General features: G+C 36.6%; 1 protein-coding gene across 3 annotated transcripts in view; it reads right to left on the reverse strand.

Moving 5' to 3' along the window:
• The window catches only part of ALCAM (activated leukocyte cell adhesion molecule), a 192,740-nt gene that overhangs the window by 99,608 nt on the left and 71,950 nt on the right, over positions 1-21,182 (reverse strand). For 2 of the 3 annotated variants that reach the window (XM_057697132.1, XM_057697131.1), the window contains exon 2: positions 2,885-2,950. The exons of the other annotated variant lie outside the window; for it this stretch is intronic. In XM_057697132.1, coding sequence (XP_057553115.1) covers positions 2,885-2,950 — 66 coding nt within the window. The remainder of the gene's footprint in view (positions 1-2,884; positions 2,951-21,182) is intronic. 3 annotated transcript variants of the gene reach the window in all.

Consider the following 21,182-nt stretch of genomic DNA (forward strand, 5'->3'; position numbering starts at 1 on the left):
ATTCCTCGGTTGAAGAAGATCAATTCGTTAAGCCTTTACTAGATGAAAATATCACTCTTTGTATAATTCTATGTTTACAAAATAATTATTTAATCTGTAGACTGACTTTCTGAAGGAATCTACCTACTAGTGCACCAAACTTTCATTAGATAAACATTTCTGTGCTTAACAGGAATGAAGAAAAATAAAGCAATATTTACTTAGCCCATAATACATTCCAGAGAAGTTCCTATGCACTTTTCATGTATAGCCTATGTAATTCTCAGCAGAGTCCTGAATAAGTATTATATTCATTTTACAAATAGGAAAATTAATTTCAGAGGGATTAAATTATATATCCAAAGTTACACAGCTGTTAAATAGTGAGGTTGAGAATTAAACCTCATTCTACATGGTTCCAAAGTCCATGCTCTTTCTTTACCACTGTAAATTGATAAAATGCCATTTTGTTCCGTAAGTCAATTTCTGATGGGCTTGCTTAGTGCAAATCACTTCTTCAGAGCCTACTCACTTACCCTATGCGGGACTGATAAAATCAAAAGTCTAACTCATTCAAGCAGTTGAGACTAGACCCTGGTCTCCTGATGGAAAAATCCAACAGCCAGGCTACTAGCATCTGAGGCTAGAAGTCAAATATCCGCTTGCTCATTTGACCTGGATCTAGACAGAATCAATTCAGGTCATTTGTCACTAATTAATTTGTGCTGAAACAATGTTCTAAACATTCAGGGTTTATAACCTTTTCATTCTGCATGTCTCAGAGATACCAGAGTACAGTCACCTCTTGATTAAGCTGGATGGACAAGTTAACCTTTGAGCTACATCCTGGCACATGAAAAAGAATGGCTTTGATAACTAATGGAGCTGGGAAGAGGAGGATTTTTTTAAATATAAAAAGAACAAATGGATATAAGAAGAGCACTTACACACTTCTTATACAGGAGCAGAATCTTCAGAACATATGTAGCCTTAATAAATGAGTAACCATTAAGTAAAAATGTGAAGATGGCACAATGTTACAGAACGATTTTGTCTGATCTCTGGCCCCTGATTGCTGAAATGGCTGTGATTTGCACTTAAGAGCATAGTCACCCTGGCCTACTCATCCATGCTTTTTTGGAGAACATTCAAGATGACCAGAGAGGCACTTATTAGGTGTAGAGATCACTGGAAATTAGGGGAATCTGGACCTACAAGGGTGTGAGCTTCCCCCCCACCCTGAAATACTGAAGAGTTAGGAAAGTATAATCATAAAGCATGGATAGGGGAATTCCCTGGCAGTCCAGTGGTTAGGACTCTGTGCTTCCACTGCAGGGCGCCTGGGTTCGATGCCTGGTCCAGGAACTAAATCCTGAAAGCCACGTGGGGTGGCCAAAAATATTTTAAAGTAAATAAATAAATAAAGTAGGGATAATAAAACAGCTATAGTCACAATTCTTTGAGTTAGAAATCAAGGACCAAGAAATAAATGGTGGAAGAAATTTTTAAAAATTAGATATTAGGGACTATTTTCAATAAAAGATGAATGCAAATTAACATTGAATGGAGCTGATGGCAACTGAGAAACTGGCATTGCTTGGATTGTTAGTGAAACCATTGTAGAGCTGGGATTTGAAGGACAACAATCACCCTTCTTCTAGCAGTATTTTTCCTGGTGTTTAAATTCAAAACCTATTTACCTCTTTGGTAATATGCAGTGCTCTAACTCTCTAGTCAGGTTTAATGCGAGACACAGATTTTTTATGAAAGATTAAAAGCTACAAAAATTTCACGTTTGGAGGAAGGATTTCATTAACAAATGTGTTTTAATGCTTATCTATAACAACAGTAGTAGAAAACAAAAAGTCTCCTAAAGTTGCTAAAGGATTTTCAACCATGTTGTGTTCAAATAAACACGTTGGCTCTTTAAAGCTGGAAAAAGAAATCAGGTATAAACTGGAGATGGCTACTTTCAGATATTATGCTAAAAGCGGTCACAAGCTCTTCAAATCACAAATAACCAGTGCGTGTAAATGTCTTACTCGTAGTAACGGCCACTGCCTTGACTCTTAACAATTTTTTTCTCTATGTATTTTATACTGTGCCCTAATTATCATTACACTTTTGATCATCTGCTGAACCCGTCTTGCCCATAATCAACCCTGGCTAAATTATGTCTTCTGATTCCCCTGAACCGACACCAGCTCAGAATTTTCCGGAAAAAAGTCATGTAACAGTGTTGACTGACATCATTGTGAATTTATGTTTACTCATCTTGTCATCTCCAGTTCAGAAAAGATGTTTCTATTCTTTCAGAATCACATCATCACTTATGCCCTCTCTCTTAAATCTTCCAGCTCTTTCTCTACACAAGTTCTTTCCCTGAGCCCGTGAACAATATCAACAAGTCTCTTCTATCTTGACAAAACCTTCCTTGCCTCTTCTAACCACTAGGTGTTCCTATATTTTTCTCATTTTTTTATTATCAAAATTTCTAAGTATATATCATATTATTTCATTTATAAGAAACTCAAGAACAGACAAAACTAATCTGTTATGATAGAAATTATAACAGTGATTGGTTCTGGTCAGGGGTAGGGGAGACTGACTGGAAAGGGACATGAGGGAATTAGCTGAGGTAATGAAAATGTTCTATATATTGGTTAGGTTGGCTGAATGCACTGTCAAAACTCATCAAACTGTACAATTAAGATCTAAATTCAAATTATATCTCAAAAATATATTCAGAAAGTGTAGCATGTATTCTGATATTTTCTCCACCAAACTACTCACATACTTTCATCTTTTATTAGCTATTTCTACCACAATATTATTTTGTGGCTACTTTTCCAACGACAACCACACTCCTCATATTAAAACCCCATTAATCAGCAAATGTAGTCACCTATTCTGGGAAGGATTATTTCTTCATAAGACCGTTTTCTTTCTTCCGATGAAAAAATACATTTTCCTATAAAGCAGAAAATATACTACGTTATTCCACAGGCATCCAATGCAATAAAATTTATTATTTTTCCCAGTGTGCTTACATTTAAGAAAGAAAAAATACAAAGAAAAACTAGGCCCCTCGCTTGAAGACAGTTGAAATCTCTTTGTAGACTTAGATCGGCCTGTCTTGAGTAACCAAAAGTAGCAAAATTTAGAAAAATTTCCTTTCTAAAATGCTCACTTCATTTTTTTTTTTTTTTTTACTAACTAAAAGCTCTGTATACAGAAATTTTATGTTTGGGAACCAGGCTTATGCACAATATAAACAATGCTACTTACTAATTATTTTCAATTATTGTTCTATTACATTGTACTTCATAGAGGCAAATATTCCTCTAGGTAGAAGCTTTCAGTGCAAATTTTGCTGAAAAAAAATCTGAATTTACCAACACTCCATAAAACACATGGACAAGAAAATAAACACATTTAACTATCTAAGACATGACAATCTCTGTCCTATGCATTACCCTGCACTGACATGGAGCTTGTCAGACTGGCTTGTTGAGAGCAGCAGATATTTTACAGGCGCTAAATATGGCAAAACAAGCTGCACATTGTGTTAGCTTATTTTAATCTTGCTTGTGAACGAAATACCTGTGCATTATAAAAACCTTCCTTAGGAAGGATGCAAATTTTATAAATTGCCAATCATCCAGAAAAAGTAATCTGCAGTCCCTGGGAAATTGCTATTCCTTCTATTGACTAAGCTACTTCAGGGAAAATACTTCAGTAACAGAACAAAATCTCCCAAATTCCTAAATAGCTTCATTGCATCTCTGAATCCATGGCCTCAATATTCCACAGTTATATATTACAACACATTCACTATGAAAAATGTAGTAGACATCTGTGTTATCTCCAAAAGTCAACAAAGAATTTTTTTAGAGTAATTGCAAATTTTAAACTTTTCAAGAAAATTAGTTTAGCCTTGTGATGCAGGTGGTACTCACTGAGTAATCCTCTTTTTCTCAAAACCCTCCAAACTCCCAACTCTTGAAAAACGCAAATCAAAAAACTTAAGAAGAAAGTTTTATTTATTTTTTACCAAAATGCCTTAAGAAAGTGTATTAAGTTGTTCACTGTTGGAAAATTCTGTTTTTAAAGTTATGTCACTTAAAGTTTGCCGCACCTTTATCTTCTTAGCATATAGACTTAAGGGACACAGAAATAGACAAATTAGGAAATATATTTGTGAAGATAAAAATTCCATCAGAGCAGGCAGTAAAATGTATGCAAGAGAGCCACCATTAAAGAGACAACCACCCTAATAGCTGCTGCCTGAAATGATGTTGTGGTGACACAGTAGTAACAGGACTGAGGGAGGTAAAATATTACCGAAATTCAAGTGCTGTGATGTTCCTTTTGGGTATACAGTTTTTAATCAAAATTATTAAGCAACATTGATTTGTATCCCTTTTCATGATTGAAATATGGTTTTCTGAAAGGTATGCAACAAAATAAGGTTAAACTGCATTATATTTGTTATGTAGTATGTCAGCTATGAAGGAGTAAGTTTTAAAAATAATATCCAAGATACAGATTTAAGATGGTCACGCTGACACTTTATTTTTCTTGTACATATGGATCTGATCTCTCAATTTTCAAGTTAAATTTACAGAGTACACAGCTAATATTCTGTGTGTCTTGGAAGAGTGCCTGGATAAGAAGATTTTGAGAAACGGATGGAGAGGTTAGGCCAGCAATATAGTATTTTCGAGCTGAATGTCACTATGCAATACAAGCTTGTAAGTACATATTTTATATTAAACTACCTAGACTTTCATGCTTTTGGAATGGTTTCCAACTGTTTGATCATGTTTTAAGAGTAATACTGAGTTTGAAACATCAACATAGACTTTTGCTAGCTTTATGTTCTGCAATTTACTTTGCTGTGGGCAATGAACAATTGAATAAAGCTTCCCCACCCCCGACCCAGACTTACTCATATTCATTGATTAACAATGTAATTATTCTTTAAACACATTACATTTTACACTGTTAAACATGGGTCTTTTGATATACACATCAACCTGTAAAATTAATATATACATCAATCTATATTTTAGAAAGTACAAAGGCATTTGCTGAAGCTAGAAAGCCAAGTATTTTTTTTATATTTAGACATGTATATTGTGTTTTCATAAAATGAAGTGTTATATATAAACAAAGACCTTTGGGGGCACATACCAGTATTGCTCCCCCCAAAGCAGTTGTTCTTTCTCTTTTATGCTCTCTAGCTATCTCTCTGCAAATCTATGTGGCACCTTCTCAAAGGGCATGAGAGGTAAGGAAGAAAAGTATAAAAATATTACTTACACTGATTTTAATATTTGTCCTGATGATAAGTATTCATTTGATGGCTGCTGAATGGAATTCATTCATTAACTGACAAAATTGTTGTTTTTAGTTTGGCTATCCACTTCTAATTTTTTATAAACTTTTGATGAACATGAGATTCTTTTATACTCATGTGCTTCCAGAAATATCAGACACAAGTATATTTGACACACTATAAAATCTCATATGCAAAATATTATTTTTGATTATATTTTCACATGATTATGGAAACTCTCAAATAATTCTACTCTCTTCTAGAATAATTAAAGTGTATCTAGTGTGACTGTCCATGTAATCAATTTGTAATAAGGCTGGTTTGACTTGTGTCCATACGCATGGGAGAGCATGTATTAACAGGAACTGTTGTCTAGAGCCAGAAGTAGTGCTTGGCACATAGTAGGTATTCAATAAATATTTACTTACTTAATGAATATCTCTGTTTTATCCTAAGTCAAGATAGCAGGTAATAGAGCATGGAAGAGAAAACAATGGACTACGGGTTAGAAGAAATGGTTTTAGTCCTTTCTTTGTTCTCACTTAGTTTAAGCTATTCACTGTCTTCCCAAATTATCATCTCTAGGCTTCATACAACTCTTGTTTGGAATGCTCGCCTCCCCTACTTCCTATGACTCATTCTTTAAGTTTCAGATAACATCACACTCCTTCACATAATTCTGTTTTAACCACATAATTTTAACCTCAGCCAACACTGATCTCTCCCCTTCTACACTTACGTTTCTCAACGGACACCTCATTTTATTTAACATCTAATTATGTAATGACTTATACTTTTGAATTTCTTAACATGTTATAAGTCTTACTTCCCCAGTAAGACTCTAATCCAGAGGTCTCAAACTTGTACCTGAATTGTCTCAAATATGTGTTTTATATGACCATCATGAAATTTCAGTGTCTAGCTAGTTGCAAATATTCATGTGAGAATGCATGACCAAAAGATAGTTTTCTAGTTTCTCTTGGAAAAATACAAAGTCTGGTCCCACTGAGCCTGCTTTCTTGTTTGGCAGTGATCAGCCAGAGCTGAAGAGCTATTGCCCATTTAGTACAGGCACATATTTCCATTAATCCCCATGTAGCTCCAGCCTGTGGGATGTGTGAGATTTTAACCCAGATGATACTTCATTCTAATATAGCCACTCCAACACCCTCCCCCTACACACATTCCAAACCTACTTAAAGTCTCTAACAGGACCCAAGGTCTCTACCTACATACCTCTTAGGCATTTCATATTCAAAATGTTTAAATTTTTAAAAATTACCTAAATTGTCAAGTTATCTTCCTGTTTTCCCTGTATCCATACCATGAGATTCAATTTAAAAATGGTGTTAAACCTACTTCTTCTTATTTCTCATTTTCACGGATGGCATGTTGAGCAATTAGAAACCAAAAAGCCATTTTGACTTCTTCTACATTTCGGTATCCAGTGATTTCCCAAGTTCTGTCAGATTCCCTGGCAGAAAGAGCAGTTAGGGTGCTGGAGGGGAGACTCACTTTCTTCTCTCCACTCCTATTACCTCTGCCCTCAGAGTCTGCAATTGGTGAAATGGTGCCCCTCGCTCTGTGAGGGTACCTGTCCTTAAAATTAACAGAGCCGCACTAAGAGACTCCATTAGGCTTTGATTTCAGATTCCAGAAACCAGAGTCAATTTATAGTCAACAGTAAAAGAGTTGTTTTAGAGCCCAAATTCACTTTCATGGAGCCTGCAAAATGGCACTTCGAAACATTTACAATCATCTAAGAGACGATTGGTGAAATGTTTTGGCACCAGCAAGTCTGGCGTGCAGCTCTCAAGACAAGTGGCATTTCAACCTATATCCTACTTGACTTTATTAGAAGCACTGCATGTGAGAGAAACAGGAAATCTGCACAGCACTTTCAAAGCAATGCGGTGAATTATAAATTAATGAGGGTTTAGTATGAGAAGGGAATAACATCTGCAGGAGAGCGGATTTCATAAAGACAAAAGGGAAAAAGGTTTCCCTTAATAAAACATAACCTTTCTGCATGCACAATCAATTCTCAATTAGTCATACCAGAGAGAGTATCCACCACAGACTGTCAAACTGCCTCACGTTAACTGCTTCCTTCCCCCCACACTGTTTTCTGATTCTGCCTCCTCTCACCCAAGATGCTCCTTGAATTAATATTTCCAACAATTTTCTTCAATCTGTTTCTGCCATCAAAAAATCCAATTTTCTTTTCGTTTCAATGGAGTCTCTATTGCATGATACAGCTTTTCCTCCCACAGTTTCCTGGCCCTTCTCTGTCCAAGCCTAATGCTTAGTCAATCAGAGTGGGTAAGAGGCCAGAAGAGAACAGGAACTCAGAGGAGAAATGATTTCCCTAGGAAGTTCTCCAATTTTTTCTTTATACCTCTTTAATGAGCATACAGCAATGAAGTCATCATTTTGGAAGTTCAAACAGACTACAGAGAAATTCATTGGAGTGCTTTCAAAGTTCACTTCAACAATTATGGATTGAGTACTTACTATGTGCAAAGGCTTTTACTAGGTACATGGGAGAAAGAACTCCCTGCCCTACAGAGGCTTACAATCTAACCGGAAGGGAAGGTAGAAGATAATTTTACAAATGACCAAGGCCTACAACAGGGCTTGTATCACAGTAGCACCATCAATGTATTTCCCATCTAAAGCAGGTAGGTGGGATGTAGTGAGAGAGTAGCATTGACATATATACACTACCAAATGTGAAATAGATAGCTAGTAGGAAGCTGCTGCACAGCATAGGGAGATCAGCTTGGTGCTTTGTGACGACTGAGAGGGTGGGAGGGAGGCTCAAGAGGGAGCGGATATGGGGATATATGTATAAATACAGCCGATTCACTTTGTTGTACAGCAGAAACTAACACAACATTGTAAAGCAATTATACTCCAATAAAGATGTATAAAAAAAATAAAACACATAGGTGGCCATTCAGTAATTTCTTCAGTAATTAACTGAACATTCACTATTTGTTAGATGCCCAGTAAAGCCCTGGGGATACCAAGATGAACAAGATAATACCCTGTCTTTACAGTCTATCAAGAAAGTAATGCAAGGAAACAGTTACAAAAATCAAGATTAAAATTTTCACTTAGGTGCTACGTAGAAAAACATGGCTATATGAGCACCAAAGAGAAAGTTTCTATCTCTGCCCAGGAATGGGTAGGAGTGCCAAGAAGGTTTTCACAGAGAAGGAAATGGGTCTTGAAGGGCAAAGAGAGAAAGACTTCACACTGAAGCACTAGGATGTGCAGAGGCTTGGAAGTGTGAGAGAACATTTTGCATTCTAGGAGAGTTCACAGTTCTGAACGGTGAGTGTACTCGCAAGATCTGACCAGGGGGTGGTAGGAGATGAAGCAAGGAATAAATACGATCCTGGAAAGCGTTTGTGTTAAGCACCCAGCACAATGCATGGTACAAAACAGGTGTCAAAAATTTGTGTGAATGAATAAGTGAATAAGGAGTTTGGCTTTTATCCTAAGGGTGTTTGTTGCATGTGTACAGAAGGATTTGCATTTGGGCAAAGTCTCCAAGAGGTGAATGTGATGGTTGGATTGGAGGGGGGCTAAGATGAAAGGTACAGACAGGATGTTCCTGCAGTCATTCTTGTAAGATGATATGAGCCCCCAATAAAGGGAGACTTAAAAACTGGAGAGCTATTTCAGAAGTTAATTGGCATAGCTTGTTGAGTCACTGGATATGAAGAGGTAAGAGAGAGCTCACACATGAAAATGTTTTTCAGGTTTGTAGTTTGGATAATTGAGTAGCCTTTGGTGCCCTTCATAGAGACAGGGAATCTGGGAAGAGAAGCAGGTGTAGTATCCACCTAAGCTTCTACCTGCTCAGCAGAAATTCCTCAGGTACCTATTTGAGGTTCATCTTATTTTTATTTAGATAATTTAAAAATAAGCATAGGAACTTCCCAAGCGGTCCAGTGGTTAAGACTCCACACTTCCACTGTAGGGGGGTGTGGGTTCAGGGAAGATCCTGCATGCTGCGTTGTGGCCAAAAAATAAAAAATAAATTAAAAAATAAGCCTAAATATTTAGTTTGCCAATTCAGCTTCAGCTAGAAACTGAAATTTTTGAGCAGTAAGAAGTGATAGCCAATAGCTTAATTACAGAAAGAAACCAAAAAAAAAAAAAACCCAAAAAAAACAAAAACCTTAAAAACAAACAAAAAACCACACCAACCAGAGCAGTCTTTCTTTCTGGGATGCTTAATAACATTTAACATTTCTCTACAGGCTGAAGTAGAATTCTGCCTTGGCCCACATATGCCTGGGTTTCCATACAAAAGTCAATGGTAAAAAAAAAAAAAAAAAAAAAAAGTCAGTGGTACACCCAGTTTCACTAACTGGTAAAGCACATGGCTCCTCATTTAAAGGAGCAGCATAGAACCACTGCATTCAAGATACCTTCCAGGGAGAGTAACCTTGAACTTAATACTGCTTAATACATAGTAGTCCCACCTTATCTGCAGTTTTGATTTCCGTCGTTTCAGTTACTCTTGGTAAACCGCAGTCCGAAAATGTTAAATGGAAAATTCCAGAAATAAACAATTCATACGTTTATTAAATTGCTGGCTGTTCTGAGTACCATGATGAAATCTCATGCCATCTGTTCCATCCCACCCAGGATGTGAATCATCTCTTTGTCTAGCGTATCCAGCCTGTTCGTCATTAAGTACTTGGTCCCTCAGTAGCCATTTGACTTATCAGATTGACTGCTGATTTATCACAGTGCTTCAAGTAACCCTTATTTTACCTAGTAATAACCCCAAAGTGTAACAGTAGTAATGCTGCAAATTCGGATATGCCAGAGTGCTTCCTTTAAGTGAAAATGTGAAAGTTCTTGAATTAACAAGAGAAAAAAGTTGTATGCTGTGATTGCTAAGATCTATGATAAGAAGGAATCTTCTATCCATGAAATCGTGAAGAATGAAAGAGAAATGCATGCTTAGCTAAACGGAAAAAACATTCAATCTATAAAATAAGATATTTTCGGAGCGAGAGAGACCACATTCACATAACTTTTATTACAGCAAATGGTCATAATTTATCTATTTTACTATTGTTGTTAATCACTTACTGTGCCTAATTTATACATTAAACTGCCATATGTATGTATACATGTATGTATGTATAGGAGAAAACATAGTATATACAAGGTACAGTATATTGGCTGCTTCAGGCATTCACTGAGGGACTACTGTATATCAAGCATTTGGGTGACATGATTTCTTAAGATTGTATAATGATTCTTAATCCAATCATTCCTCTAAAATTTATCTCTGAGTTAAATGAGTCCCCTAGTTGCAGATGTTGAGCTCTAGTGTATCGGTTCAGCTATAAAGTTGTTGTTTTTCTGAACTGCATGTATAGTAAGGAAGATGATAAGAAATAGCTCTAAGAAACTAGCTTTTTATCTTTATAATGAGGATATTATTTAGGAGGTTCTTTAGTACAATACCAGTACCTTTCATTCATTCAAGATATATTTACTGATTATCTGGGTTTTCCAGACACTGTGCTAGGTCTTAAAATATAATGAATAACACAGAGCCACTGCTATTAAGCAGCTTTCAAAACCATGATGGAGAAAGATGATTAAACAAGTAATTATAATACAATGTTGTAAGTGCAATGATACTGACATGTCTCAAGTGACAGTACTACAGAGGAGGGGCACCTAACAATGCCATTCTAGGAATGCATCAGGGATTTCTGAGCCGTGTTTTGAGTAAGTCAGTGAGGAGTGGTAGGAAATGCCAGGTAGAATCAGTATATGGGAAGGCATGGAAACACCAGAAAGTTTTTCTTAGTACCAGAAATAGTTCTGATTCTTCTGCACATCTGCACATGAGAACCTGAAGTACATGTGACATCTCCCTGTTTCTATAGGCTGCTAGTCACTTGTGCCTTCCTCTAACAAATAAACAGCACTTCCCAACACACACTTGGTACGAATATCATCCCCAGTCTCATTGTATTCATTTTATTAATTCATCTGTGCTGTTTTCTTATCTTAAAATTATTTAAGTCCTTAAAAATGTATTTTGTAAGGAACATTAAGCCCTTTAGCATAAGGTAGAGGGTAGATAAATAAATAACTCTGATGGGGGGGTCATGATAATAGTAACATAATTTAGGACAAAGGCAAATAACCCCAAACACCTGAGTGCATCAGTGTGCAATTGCTATTCATGATGTTCGCCCTAAATCATTAAGAAAAGTTTACACTTTATGTGTTCTATATAATAAAGCACATTAGTTTTGAATATTCAAATCATTTTAAAATGGTTAATTTTACATATTTGGTGTGAATATTTGTGTAAATATTTGTGCCAATAAACTTACAAACCTTTAGATAGAGAGAAAACATGCCTAACTGCAATTGTTTTACCCTGAAGTCTATAACAAGCAGAAGCTTTCATGTGGTTGACTTAGAAACACTTCTATTTTAATATAATGTAGCTAAAAATCTACCTATGGACTCTACTGTACTCATTTAAGAAGAAATATATCACTTTTCTGTACTTCAATGAGTTTGAGCTGACTATATATCCACATGTAAAATACAAATAGGAATCCAGGGAAAACCCATGTAGTTGCTTTTATAAGTCTCATTCAAGCTTGGATAAACACTTATTACACAAACTATGAATATGCTTTTGCTGAAAATGCAGAGAAAAACAGCAGGAAATGATGTTTTATACTTAATACAACACTGAAATTATTTGTAAGGGCTCAATTTAGCAAGTAACTTACCAGTATCTATTTGCATTTTGTCATTGGCAATTTATAACTTTTTAAGTCATTCAGTTTACACCTTCATGTTTGTTATTTATGTGTATAATATCTGTTGCCTTTTCTATATTTTGAAATTATCATCTCTAATAAATTTTTTTACAGATATCAGAACTTGGGTAAAAAAAATTACTGTACAGCCAACCAAGCTTATGAATAACATTTTAGTTTAAATATCTTAAAAAAAATACAGGGGTCTGCCTTAACCTCTTACAGTAACTGAGCAAGTGTTTGTTATTAAATGATGCCATTCATTCAACTAATTTTAATGAGCGCCTACTATGTGCCAACACCATTCCAGGTGCTATTGAGCAATAAACAGTGAGGAAGGGCATATTCAGAATTTCCCTTTCTAATGGGATATCACTGGAAATTACTAGTTAATAAATGAAGGAGTGAAGACGGAAATACAAGCTGACTCATGATCTTTACCTTCTAAGCCTTTGAAATACTCAGCTTCCCATGTTGAAAAATGAAGTCAACACAGAGCAGGTTGAGAGATAGGGAGAGACAATATCCTAATGACATACAAGGGTGAGTCAAAAATTATCCGCACACTGGTTATATTAAAACTTCTGTTGGCCACACTGTCTTAACAGCATTTTCCGTTCAAGGCTACTATCTCCCCAGTAACTGCTATGCAGGTGTGAATGTGTTAGTGTTACATCAGTTCATTTGCAACTGCAGTGCGAGCAAAAGTGGATGCCCCACTTATGATTTGCAAGAAAGAAGAGCAGTGTGCAACCTGGTGCCATTATTTATTGAAGACTTTGAGCACAGTGCAGAGAAAGTGTTTTGTCGCGAAGAAGTGTGTATGAATGGATAGAAAAGTTTATTGAAGAGCTGAAGCTTAAACTTCGGATTAAACGCAGAGGACTGCTATCCAAGGGTGTTGTGATCTTGCATGAAAATGCACATGTGCACTTCTGCCCACACTGTCGACACTGTGCATAAACTTTGTTTTGAGGTGTTAAAGCATCCTCCCTATAGTCTTGATCTCGCTCCATCAGACTTTCACCTGTTTGGTCCCCTGAAGGCAGCCCTACAAGGATGAAGATTCACTTCTGATCAAGACGTGAAGACAGCAGTGCGTTCATGGCTCGCACCTCAGCCTAAAACATTTTTTAATGGGAGAATATGAAAGCTTGTTGACAGATGGACAAAGTATACTGAAAAGCAAGGAGATTATGTCAAAAAATGATGTATTTGTCTTTTCTAAAAGTTAATTAAAATAAATTCTACAGCCAGAGTGAGGAAAATTTTTGACTTACCCTCATATTTTAGTGCCTGGATCCAGCCAAACCTAAGGTCATCTGTACACCCTGTACTTACTAGCACTCCAAGCCAATAAATTCTCTTTTTAGCTTAAAATAGTTTGTTTACTGTTAGCTGCCACTAAATGAAACCAAGCTAATACATAATCTTTTGGATAATTCTGTGATCAGTCTCTATGAATATGAATGTTAAGAAAAGTATTTGATTATAGTATTAGTTGATAAAAGCAAAGCACTTATCATGATCCTGCTAGAATTTTCAGAATTACATTAAAAATATTATAAATATAATGTTATCTCCCTTTCAATAGTGCAGGTGTGTGCTCTTGAGCAAGTTATTTAATCCTCCAATGCCTCACTTTTCTCATGTGTATAATGGGTAAGATAATAGCACATAGGAATGATTTGAAGATAAGATTAAATTAAATAATATGTATTTTATGTAAAATTAAAATTGTACCTGAGAAATTAAAAGTACTCAAGTATAATGCAAATATTATTATTACTATTAGTCTTCTCACAGGGGCTTATGGCATCCACACAATTAAAGAAACACTACCCTATACTTTCATGACTATTTTATTTTAGAAGTTACGTGGGATAACCATGATTGATTCAAAGTATTTTAAATCCTTTTTGGAATGCTAAGAGGGTCTATGTGAGGTGGTGTTGGGAGATAACAGTTGGCCCAGGGCATTGAGAAGATGAAGAAGAATGATATGAAATCTGCATGCCAATTTTGCTAGAACTTCTACAAAATGCCTCTGCTTCTGCAGAGCAAAACGGAATGACATTGAGGGATAATATGGAGTCTCAGTCAATATCAGGAGGAAAAGAAAAAAAGAGAGGAACGACTCCAAGCATGGAAAATAGATAAGGAGAGGAAAATACTGTGACCCTGTGATTTAATTGGTGGAGTATCTCAACCATCACTTGGAGTGGCTACTCTATGTTATATATGAAGCACTTTCAAACTGGTAAATTTGTGGTAAATATTCATGGTACTATAATTGGAACTATTAGTAGCATTTGGGAAGCAATAACTAGTGCCCAGAAGGCAGTAAACACGAGGAACACTTTTTTGCTTCAAAGACACAAGGAGCTATCATGCTTTATTTGTTAATTAGAGAAGTGGTAGTGTAGCATAATAGACTAGTTTGGGTTCAATAAGTAGCATTTTAAAATTCATCATTTGAAAAAAAAATGAGAAAATAATCCATTTGATGAAAGTAGTATACTTCCATCAAGGTATACAAACAATGCCACCATTCTTTTGGTTATTTTCCTCCTCCATTAGTCCCATCCCATTAAAATTTTTGACAAATGTAAATCCTATAAGGTAGATTGGTTTGATTCACCTCATAAAGAAAAAAGTCAACCACTTATCAACCTTCACCTGACACTGACATAAAGTCTTTACATGGCATAGTTCCTGGGCTTTGTCATTTGAAATGGGGCGAGGGATAGCTAGTAGAATGAATAGGGTTGCAGTGCAACAGATTAATTAAGCAGCTCTCAGGAATGATATTGAGAGGTAACTGATTAATTGAACATTGAAGCCATCTAATCAAATAGCAGACACAATAAATATGTTTCTTCAGAGATAAATTATGCCCTGGTTAGCATATTCATTTATAGAGCTGAATTAACTCTTTATGTGCTTTTTAAGCTTTGCTTAGCGGGAAATAGCCACCTACTGCAGATTCTTTTTCATATCACTCTAAAAACGCCTGGTGAACATGCCTGTATTCCTTCAAGATTTGAGCAGTTTATTCATTAAATATGCAAGCTTTCTGTTCACAAAAAAAGGTAAAATAACCACTGAGTCATTATTATTATTCCACGCAAACTGCAGTCAGACAAAGCATACAATAGTATTGAAAATGAATCAGTAAGAACCTATTTTATGCTGAACCCAGGATTTAATAAGAAAGGGAGAACATATAGTTGTGAAAACATTAATTCACCAAGCCATTTAGACACAAACATATGTCTTTTGAGGTGTGAAAACGTGGTTATTATTTTTTTTCATGTGAGCCTATAAAAAGATGGTCATTTTACAGCTATGAAGTTTCAGTAAAATAAAGGGTGGATCTTAAATCAGGGCAACTGGGGGAAGATCAATTCACAGAGCATAAAGCAGTTCATCTGTACTTAAACTGTCTTCCCTTTCGCTTATACTGAAGCCCTTCCCCCCTATTTCTGACACCCAGGCAGGATCCAGCAGCTGTGCAGCTCCATGAATAGCAAGAGTCTGCTCCCTGGGCTTGGCGATGCTCATCATCAAAGGGGGTCTGTCACTCTCTAGTCCAGAGGCGAGTTCCCTGCCAGACTGGAGGAACTGAGCTGCATGGGGGAAGGGCAGAAAATCCCAGAGATAAGAAACATGGCCTTGTCAGCATGGGAGCCCTGGCAGCATCTAGTCCTAAAGCAGAGTCCTGATTGAATTCCTGTGTCAATGATTTTCTTACAGAAATTCAAGCTCCACCCAAGGGAGAGCTCTCCAGGAGAGAGGTCTTGTGAATGCCTCTGCTGCCACAGATGTCATGTGGAAAATTGGATGGAGCCATGGTTACTCATCTCTCTGAGTTGGAATTGGCTAAAAAGGCAGTATCACGTGTAGAGGCAAGATGTCACAGAGCTGTTGGCTGAAAAGGGATTCAGAAGATAACTGGAATTGTTTATTTTAATGGAAGTGACTGTCTTCCTTTAGCTTAAAAGAATTTCATCATATCAGGGGTGAAAAATCTTATACTGCCTAATATTTTATGCATATATGTGTATTATATATATATATGTACAAAGACTGCTTAAAATTGATCAGAAAGATCAGGTCTCTCTCTGTGTATGTCTCACTTCCTTTCTCTCTATTTTTTATTATTTATCTACCACATTTATAAAACTCCAAAGTTGAAAGTTTTGTAAACAGAAAGAAATAATATGTAAAATATATTTCATTTACATGATAATTATTTTAAATTGACCAGAAAAAGAAAGTCTCTAAATTGGAACTGAAATGCTTTCAGGAAGTTACTGAAATACTTACACTTCAGCTTCAGATGACCTTTAAATAACTAACCTCTCCTCTAAAAAAAAAAAAGTGTCTTCGATACCATTAGAACCTCACAATCACAACTGCTTTCTCTGGTAGTGGTGTTGTCTACATATCAAGACTCCCTGTTAAACACATCCAATTGCAAAAATTTAGAAATCTATATGAAAAAATATAATCAGGACAATCACACATCTTTCTCATATTTTTGGTCTTCTCCTTAGACCACTATAAAGAGAAAAAGAAGTACATCTCTTCATTCTATTCATGTGTTTATTGGTAACAATGCTACGAAGGAAGACTGAACCGCATTCCACTGCCAAACACCAGCATTATTTGATAACAAAAGCAGAACACTTGTCAAAAATATGCTAGAGCTTGGAGGATTATGTTTTTTAAAATTATAAATATAAACTTGTCTTCCTTTTAATAAGACAGGTCGTAATTTAGCTTTAAAAGTATATTCAATCTCTTTAAATTCTGAAATTCACTCCTGAACTGAAACTGCAACCCTTTCACATCTTTCCCTCTTAGCTAATCCTTACAAATTTTATTTTTTTAATTTTTTAGGAGTAAAAATATTTTATTCAATAACTTAGCTGAATAAGCATTAATTCTTCTAAATTTTAAAGATAAAAATTACCTGTTCATGTATTACTTAACCAACATTTATTGTATTTGAATATGTGGCAACCGTGTGATAAGTGATTTAATTTATATATGTCTTCAGTGTTAATTTCTCCAATTATTTTTGTTGTTGCTCTTTAAGTTCATTATAAATACTACTATTGTCTTACAGACTAGGATGAATGAAGGTCACAAAAATAATTTTTTTCATATATCATACATCAAATAAACTGTTAGTTGTTTCCTGGATGTACATGGAATATGTGAATTATATATATGTGTATTTGTATATATATACATGTGTATATGTATATATATGTGTATATGTATATATATACATGCGTATATGTATACAAACTTCTTTCTGCGGTAGCTATCAATATTCAAAAAGGAAAGGTCATTGTCCATATTTGTTAAGATCTGCATCAGCAATTACTTACCTGAGTACTTATCTTTAAAAAAAAAAGATAAAACAGCAGAAAGATAAAAAGCATGAATACTTTTAAAAAGTATATATAAGCAAAAAAAAATACTACTGAACATTTTGGTTCTAATTATGAAGATGAATATCTTGCACACTGGAGGGACCTGATTTAGATAGTCATGGCATTTTATATTATATTTTTTTAACTTCAGAATAAAGTTTAACGTGTTTTGTGACTTTTTGAATTTTTTTATTATATTTGGTCAATAGTTTTGTTTACTTAAAGAAAAATCCCAAATAAACAATCTAACATAACTAAGGGAAGAAACTGAAATCTGAACAGACCAATCATTAGTAATGAAATTGAATCAGTAATCAAAAAACTTCCACCAAACAAAAGTCCAGAACAAGATGGCTTCACAGGTGAATTCTACCAAACATTTAAAGAAGAGATAATACCTATCCTTCTCAAACTATTTCAAAAAAATAAAAAAGGAAGGAATGCTTCCAAACTCATCCTATGAAGGCAGAATTACCCTGATACCATAATCAGATAAAGACACTACAAAAAAAGAAAATTACAGTCTGATATCCTTGATGAACACTGTTGTAAAAATCCTTAACAAGATGTTAGCCAACTGAATTCAACAATACATTAAAAGTATTATATACCAGTATCAAGTGGGATTTATTCCAGGGATGGTTCAATATTCACAAATCAATCATGTGATACATCACATTACCTAAACGAAGGATTAAAAATCATATGATGGGGCTTCCTAGGTGGCGCAGTGGTTGAGAATCCGCCTGCCAATGCAGGGGACATGGGTTCGATCCTTGCTCCAGGAAGATCCCACATGCTGCGGAGCAACAAAGCCCGTGCGCCACAACTATTGAGCCTGCGCTTTAGAGCCCGTGAGCCACAACTATTGAGCCCATGTGCTGCAACTACTGAAGCCCACGTGCCTAGAGCCCGAGCTCCGCAACAAAAGAAGCCATGGCAAGGAGGAGGCCGTGCATCGCAACGAAGAGTAGCTCCCACTCACCACAAGTAAAAAGAAAGCCTGAGAGAAAAAGATGGCGGCGAAGTAGAGAGACGTGGAGTGCATCCCTCTCCACAGATGCATTGGGAATGCACGGAAGGACGCAGTCATTCCCACAGAGAACCAGCTGAACACCAGCAGACGGCCTCGGACACCGGAAAGGGCTGCGGAGAACCTGACATAGCCGGTAGGGAGGCATCTATGAGGGCTCAAAGAGGGTGAAGCGGCGGAGCTGTGGCAGACGGGAGGGAGTGAGAAACATACGGAGGGTCCGCAGCGCAGCTCAGCGTTCCCGGACCGAGACATCGATCCGCGGCTGAACGGAGGGTCCAGGAGCGGGAGCGTGGGAACCGGAGAGCTGGTTCAGGGGGAGAAACATTGTTGCCGGTAGGGTGACGGACCGAGAGGACAGGAGGGAGGAGGTCCGCGGAGAGGAGTGCCGATCCCTGAGAGCTGCCCGGCCATGATGGCGGCTGGAGGCTGCAGGCTCCCGGGCGGGGGGGAGGAGCCGCGTGCATAGCCTCTCTCTCTCTTTCTGCTCCTCTGCAACAGGCAGCGGAGAGACGCCCTGCGGGGCCACATAAGGCGCTCAGGGATAACAAGCACCCTCAGGCGCTCGGGCGGGGCTAGATTAAAACTCCTTGCAACGCCAGCAGCAGGGAGGCTGCCGAGAGAAAAAAAAAAAAAAAAAAACAGCATCAAAAAGAAAAAACCTAAGACTTTCTGTGTACGCCTGAGCCACCAGCGCTCTCTGCAACAGGCACCTCCAAGCCTGACTGAAGCAACAGTGCGCCACTGCTCACTCCCTCCCAGGAGAAGGAGCCACTATTGCACCCTCTCCCTCCCCACACACCGAGGCTTACAGACGAACAATAAAGGAACCTCTGCTGGTCACAGAATAACGCAAAAAAAAAAAAAAAACCCAAGGCAAGGAAAAGGACACTTACAGCTGAGACGCTAAGGAAACAGAAATAGTAGTATCAATACCTATTGAACTGGTCCATTCGGGGATCAGTTCTGGATTTTTTTTTTTTTTTTTTTCCTTTCTCTTTTTTTTTTTTTTTTTTTTTTTTTGATTTATTAAATACGATCTTAGCCCTAAGGGATCTACAAGTTTTACAACATAATTTTATAAGGATATTTTTCACTCTTTTTTTTTTTTTTTTTTTTTTTTGCCTTTTAAAATACTTCTATATCTAGCTAAGTTTTTGGTAGTACGGACAAAATATCTTTCATACTTTCCTTTCATCCCTTTCTTTTATACACTTCTATTCCTTTCTTTTTCTTTGCATATTTCCAACCACATTATGCTCTTCTGTTCCCCTTTCTTCCAGCCATTTTAAGTGTAGTTTATCTTAACATACTTATAAGCAACACTATCGGTCTGCTCAGACTCCTTGCTCTATTCTCCAGATGATGCACTGCCTTGGTATTAATATTAGGCTTTTGTCTTTATCTTAGTTCTTAGTACAGTTGTCTAATTACATTCCGAGAATCTCCATTCTCTCTGGTGGTACTCCAGCTCATTTCTATATTTGATACTAGCTTACAAAATCTCCCTGGATTGATGTTTGTATGTGTAGGGTGTTATTTGTTGTTTGTTTGCTTTTGCTTTTGTCTCTGATTCGTTCTGTTTCACTTGTCAATTTCTGCTGGGTTTCTCTCTGAATATCTGATAGCACACTGGGGTTCTGTCAGGTCTTTCTAGAGCCTTATGTCCTAACGGATTCAATAATTGTGTGTCTTATACATGTATGTGTTTCCTAGACTGAATATTCGTCTAATCCAATACTTGGACATTAGTCTGAGGCTTGGACAGTCTTCTATAAACACCTCTATCACCAGGACAAGCAACCCCAAAAGCTTGGACAACCATGAGGAAACAAAGAAACACCATGCAGGCAAAGGAGCAGGAAAAAAACCCACAAGACCAAATAAATGAGGAGGAAATAGGAAAAATGCCTGAAAAAGAATTTAGAGTAATGATAGTAAAAATGATACAAAATCTCGATAACAAATTAGAGAAAGTACAAGAAACAGTTCATAAGAACTCAGAAAAACAAACAGCAATGGATAACAAAATAACTGAAATTAAAAATACTCTAGATGCTCTAACCAGCAGAATGACTGAGGCAGAAGAACGAATAAGTGAGTTGGAAGATAGAATGGAAGAAATAAACGCCACAGAGCAGGAAAAAGATAAAAAAATAAAAAGACTAGAAGACAGCCTCAGAGACCTCAGTGATAACCTTAAACGTACCAACATTCGAATTATAGGCATCCCAGAAGAAGAAGAAAACAAGAAAGGGTCTGTGAAAATATTTGAAGAGGTTCTAGTGGAAAACTTCCCCAACATGGGAAAGGAAATAATTCACCAAGTCCAAGAAGCACAGAGAGTCCCATACAGAATAAACCCAAGGAGAAATACACCAAGACACATATTAATCAAACTAACGACAATTCAACACAAAGAAAAAATATTAAAAGCAGCAAGAGAAAAGCAACAAACAACATATAAGGGAAAACCCATCAGGATAACAGCTGACCTTTCTACAGAAACTCTGCAGGCCAGAAGGGAATGGCAGGATATACTGAAAGTCCTGAAA

Source organism: Hippopotamus amphibius, chromosome 10, assembly GCF_030028045.1.
Source record: "Hippopotamus amphibius kiboko isolate mHipAmp2 chromosome 10, mHipAmp2.hap2, whole genome shotgun sequence".
In the NCBI taxonomy this organism is placed as follows: domain Eukaryota; kingdom Metazoa; phylum Chordata; class Mammalia; order Artiodactyla; family Hippopotamidae; genus Hippopotamus; species Hippopotamus amphibius.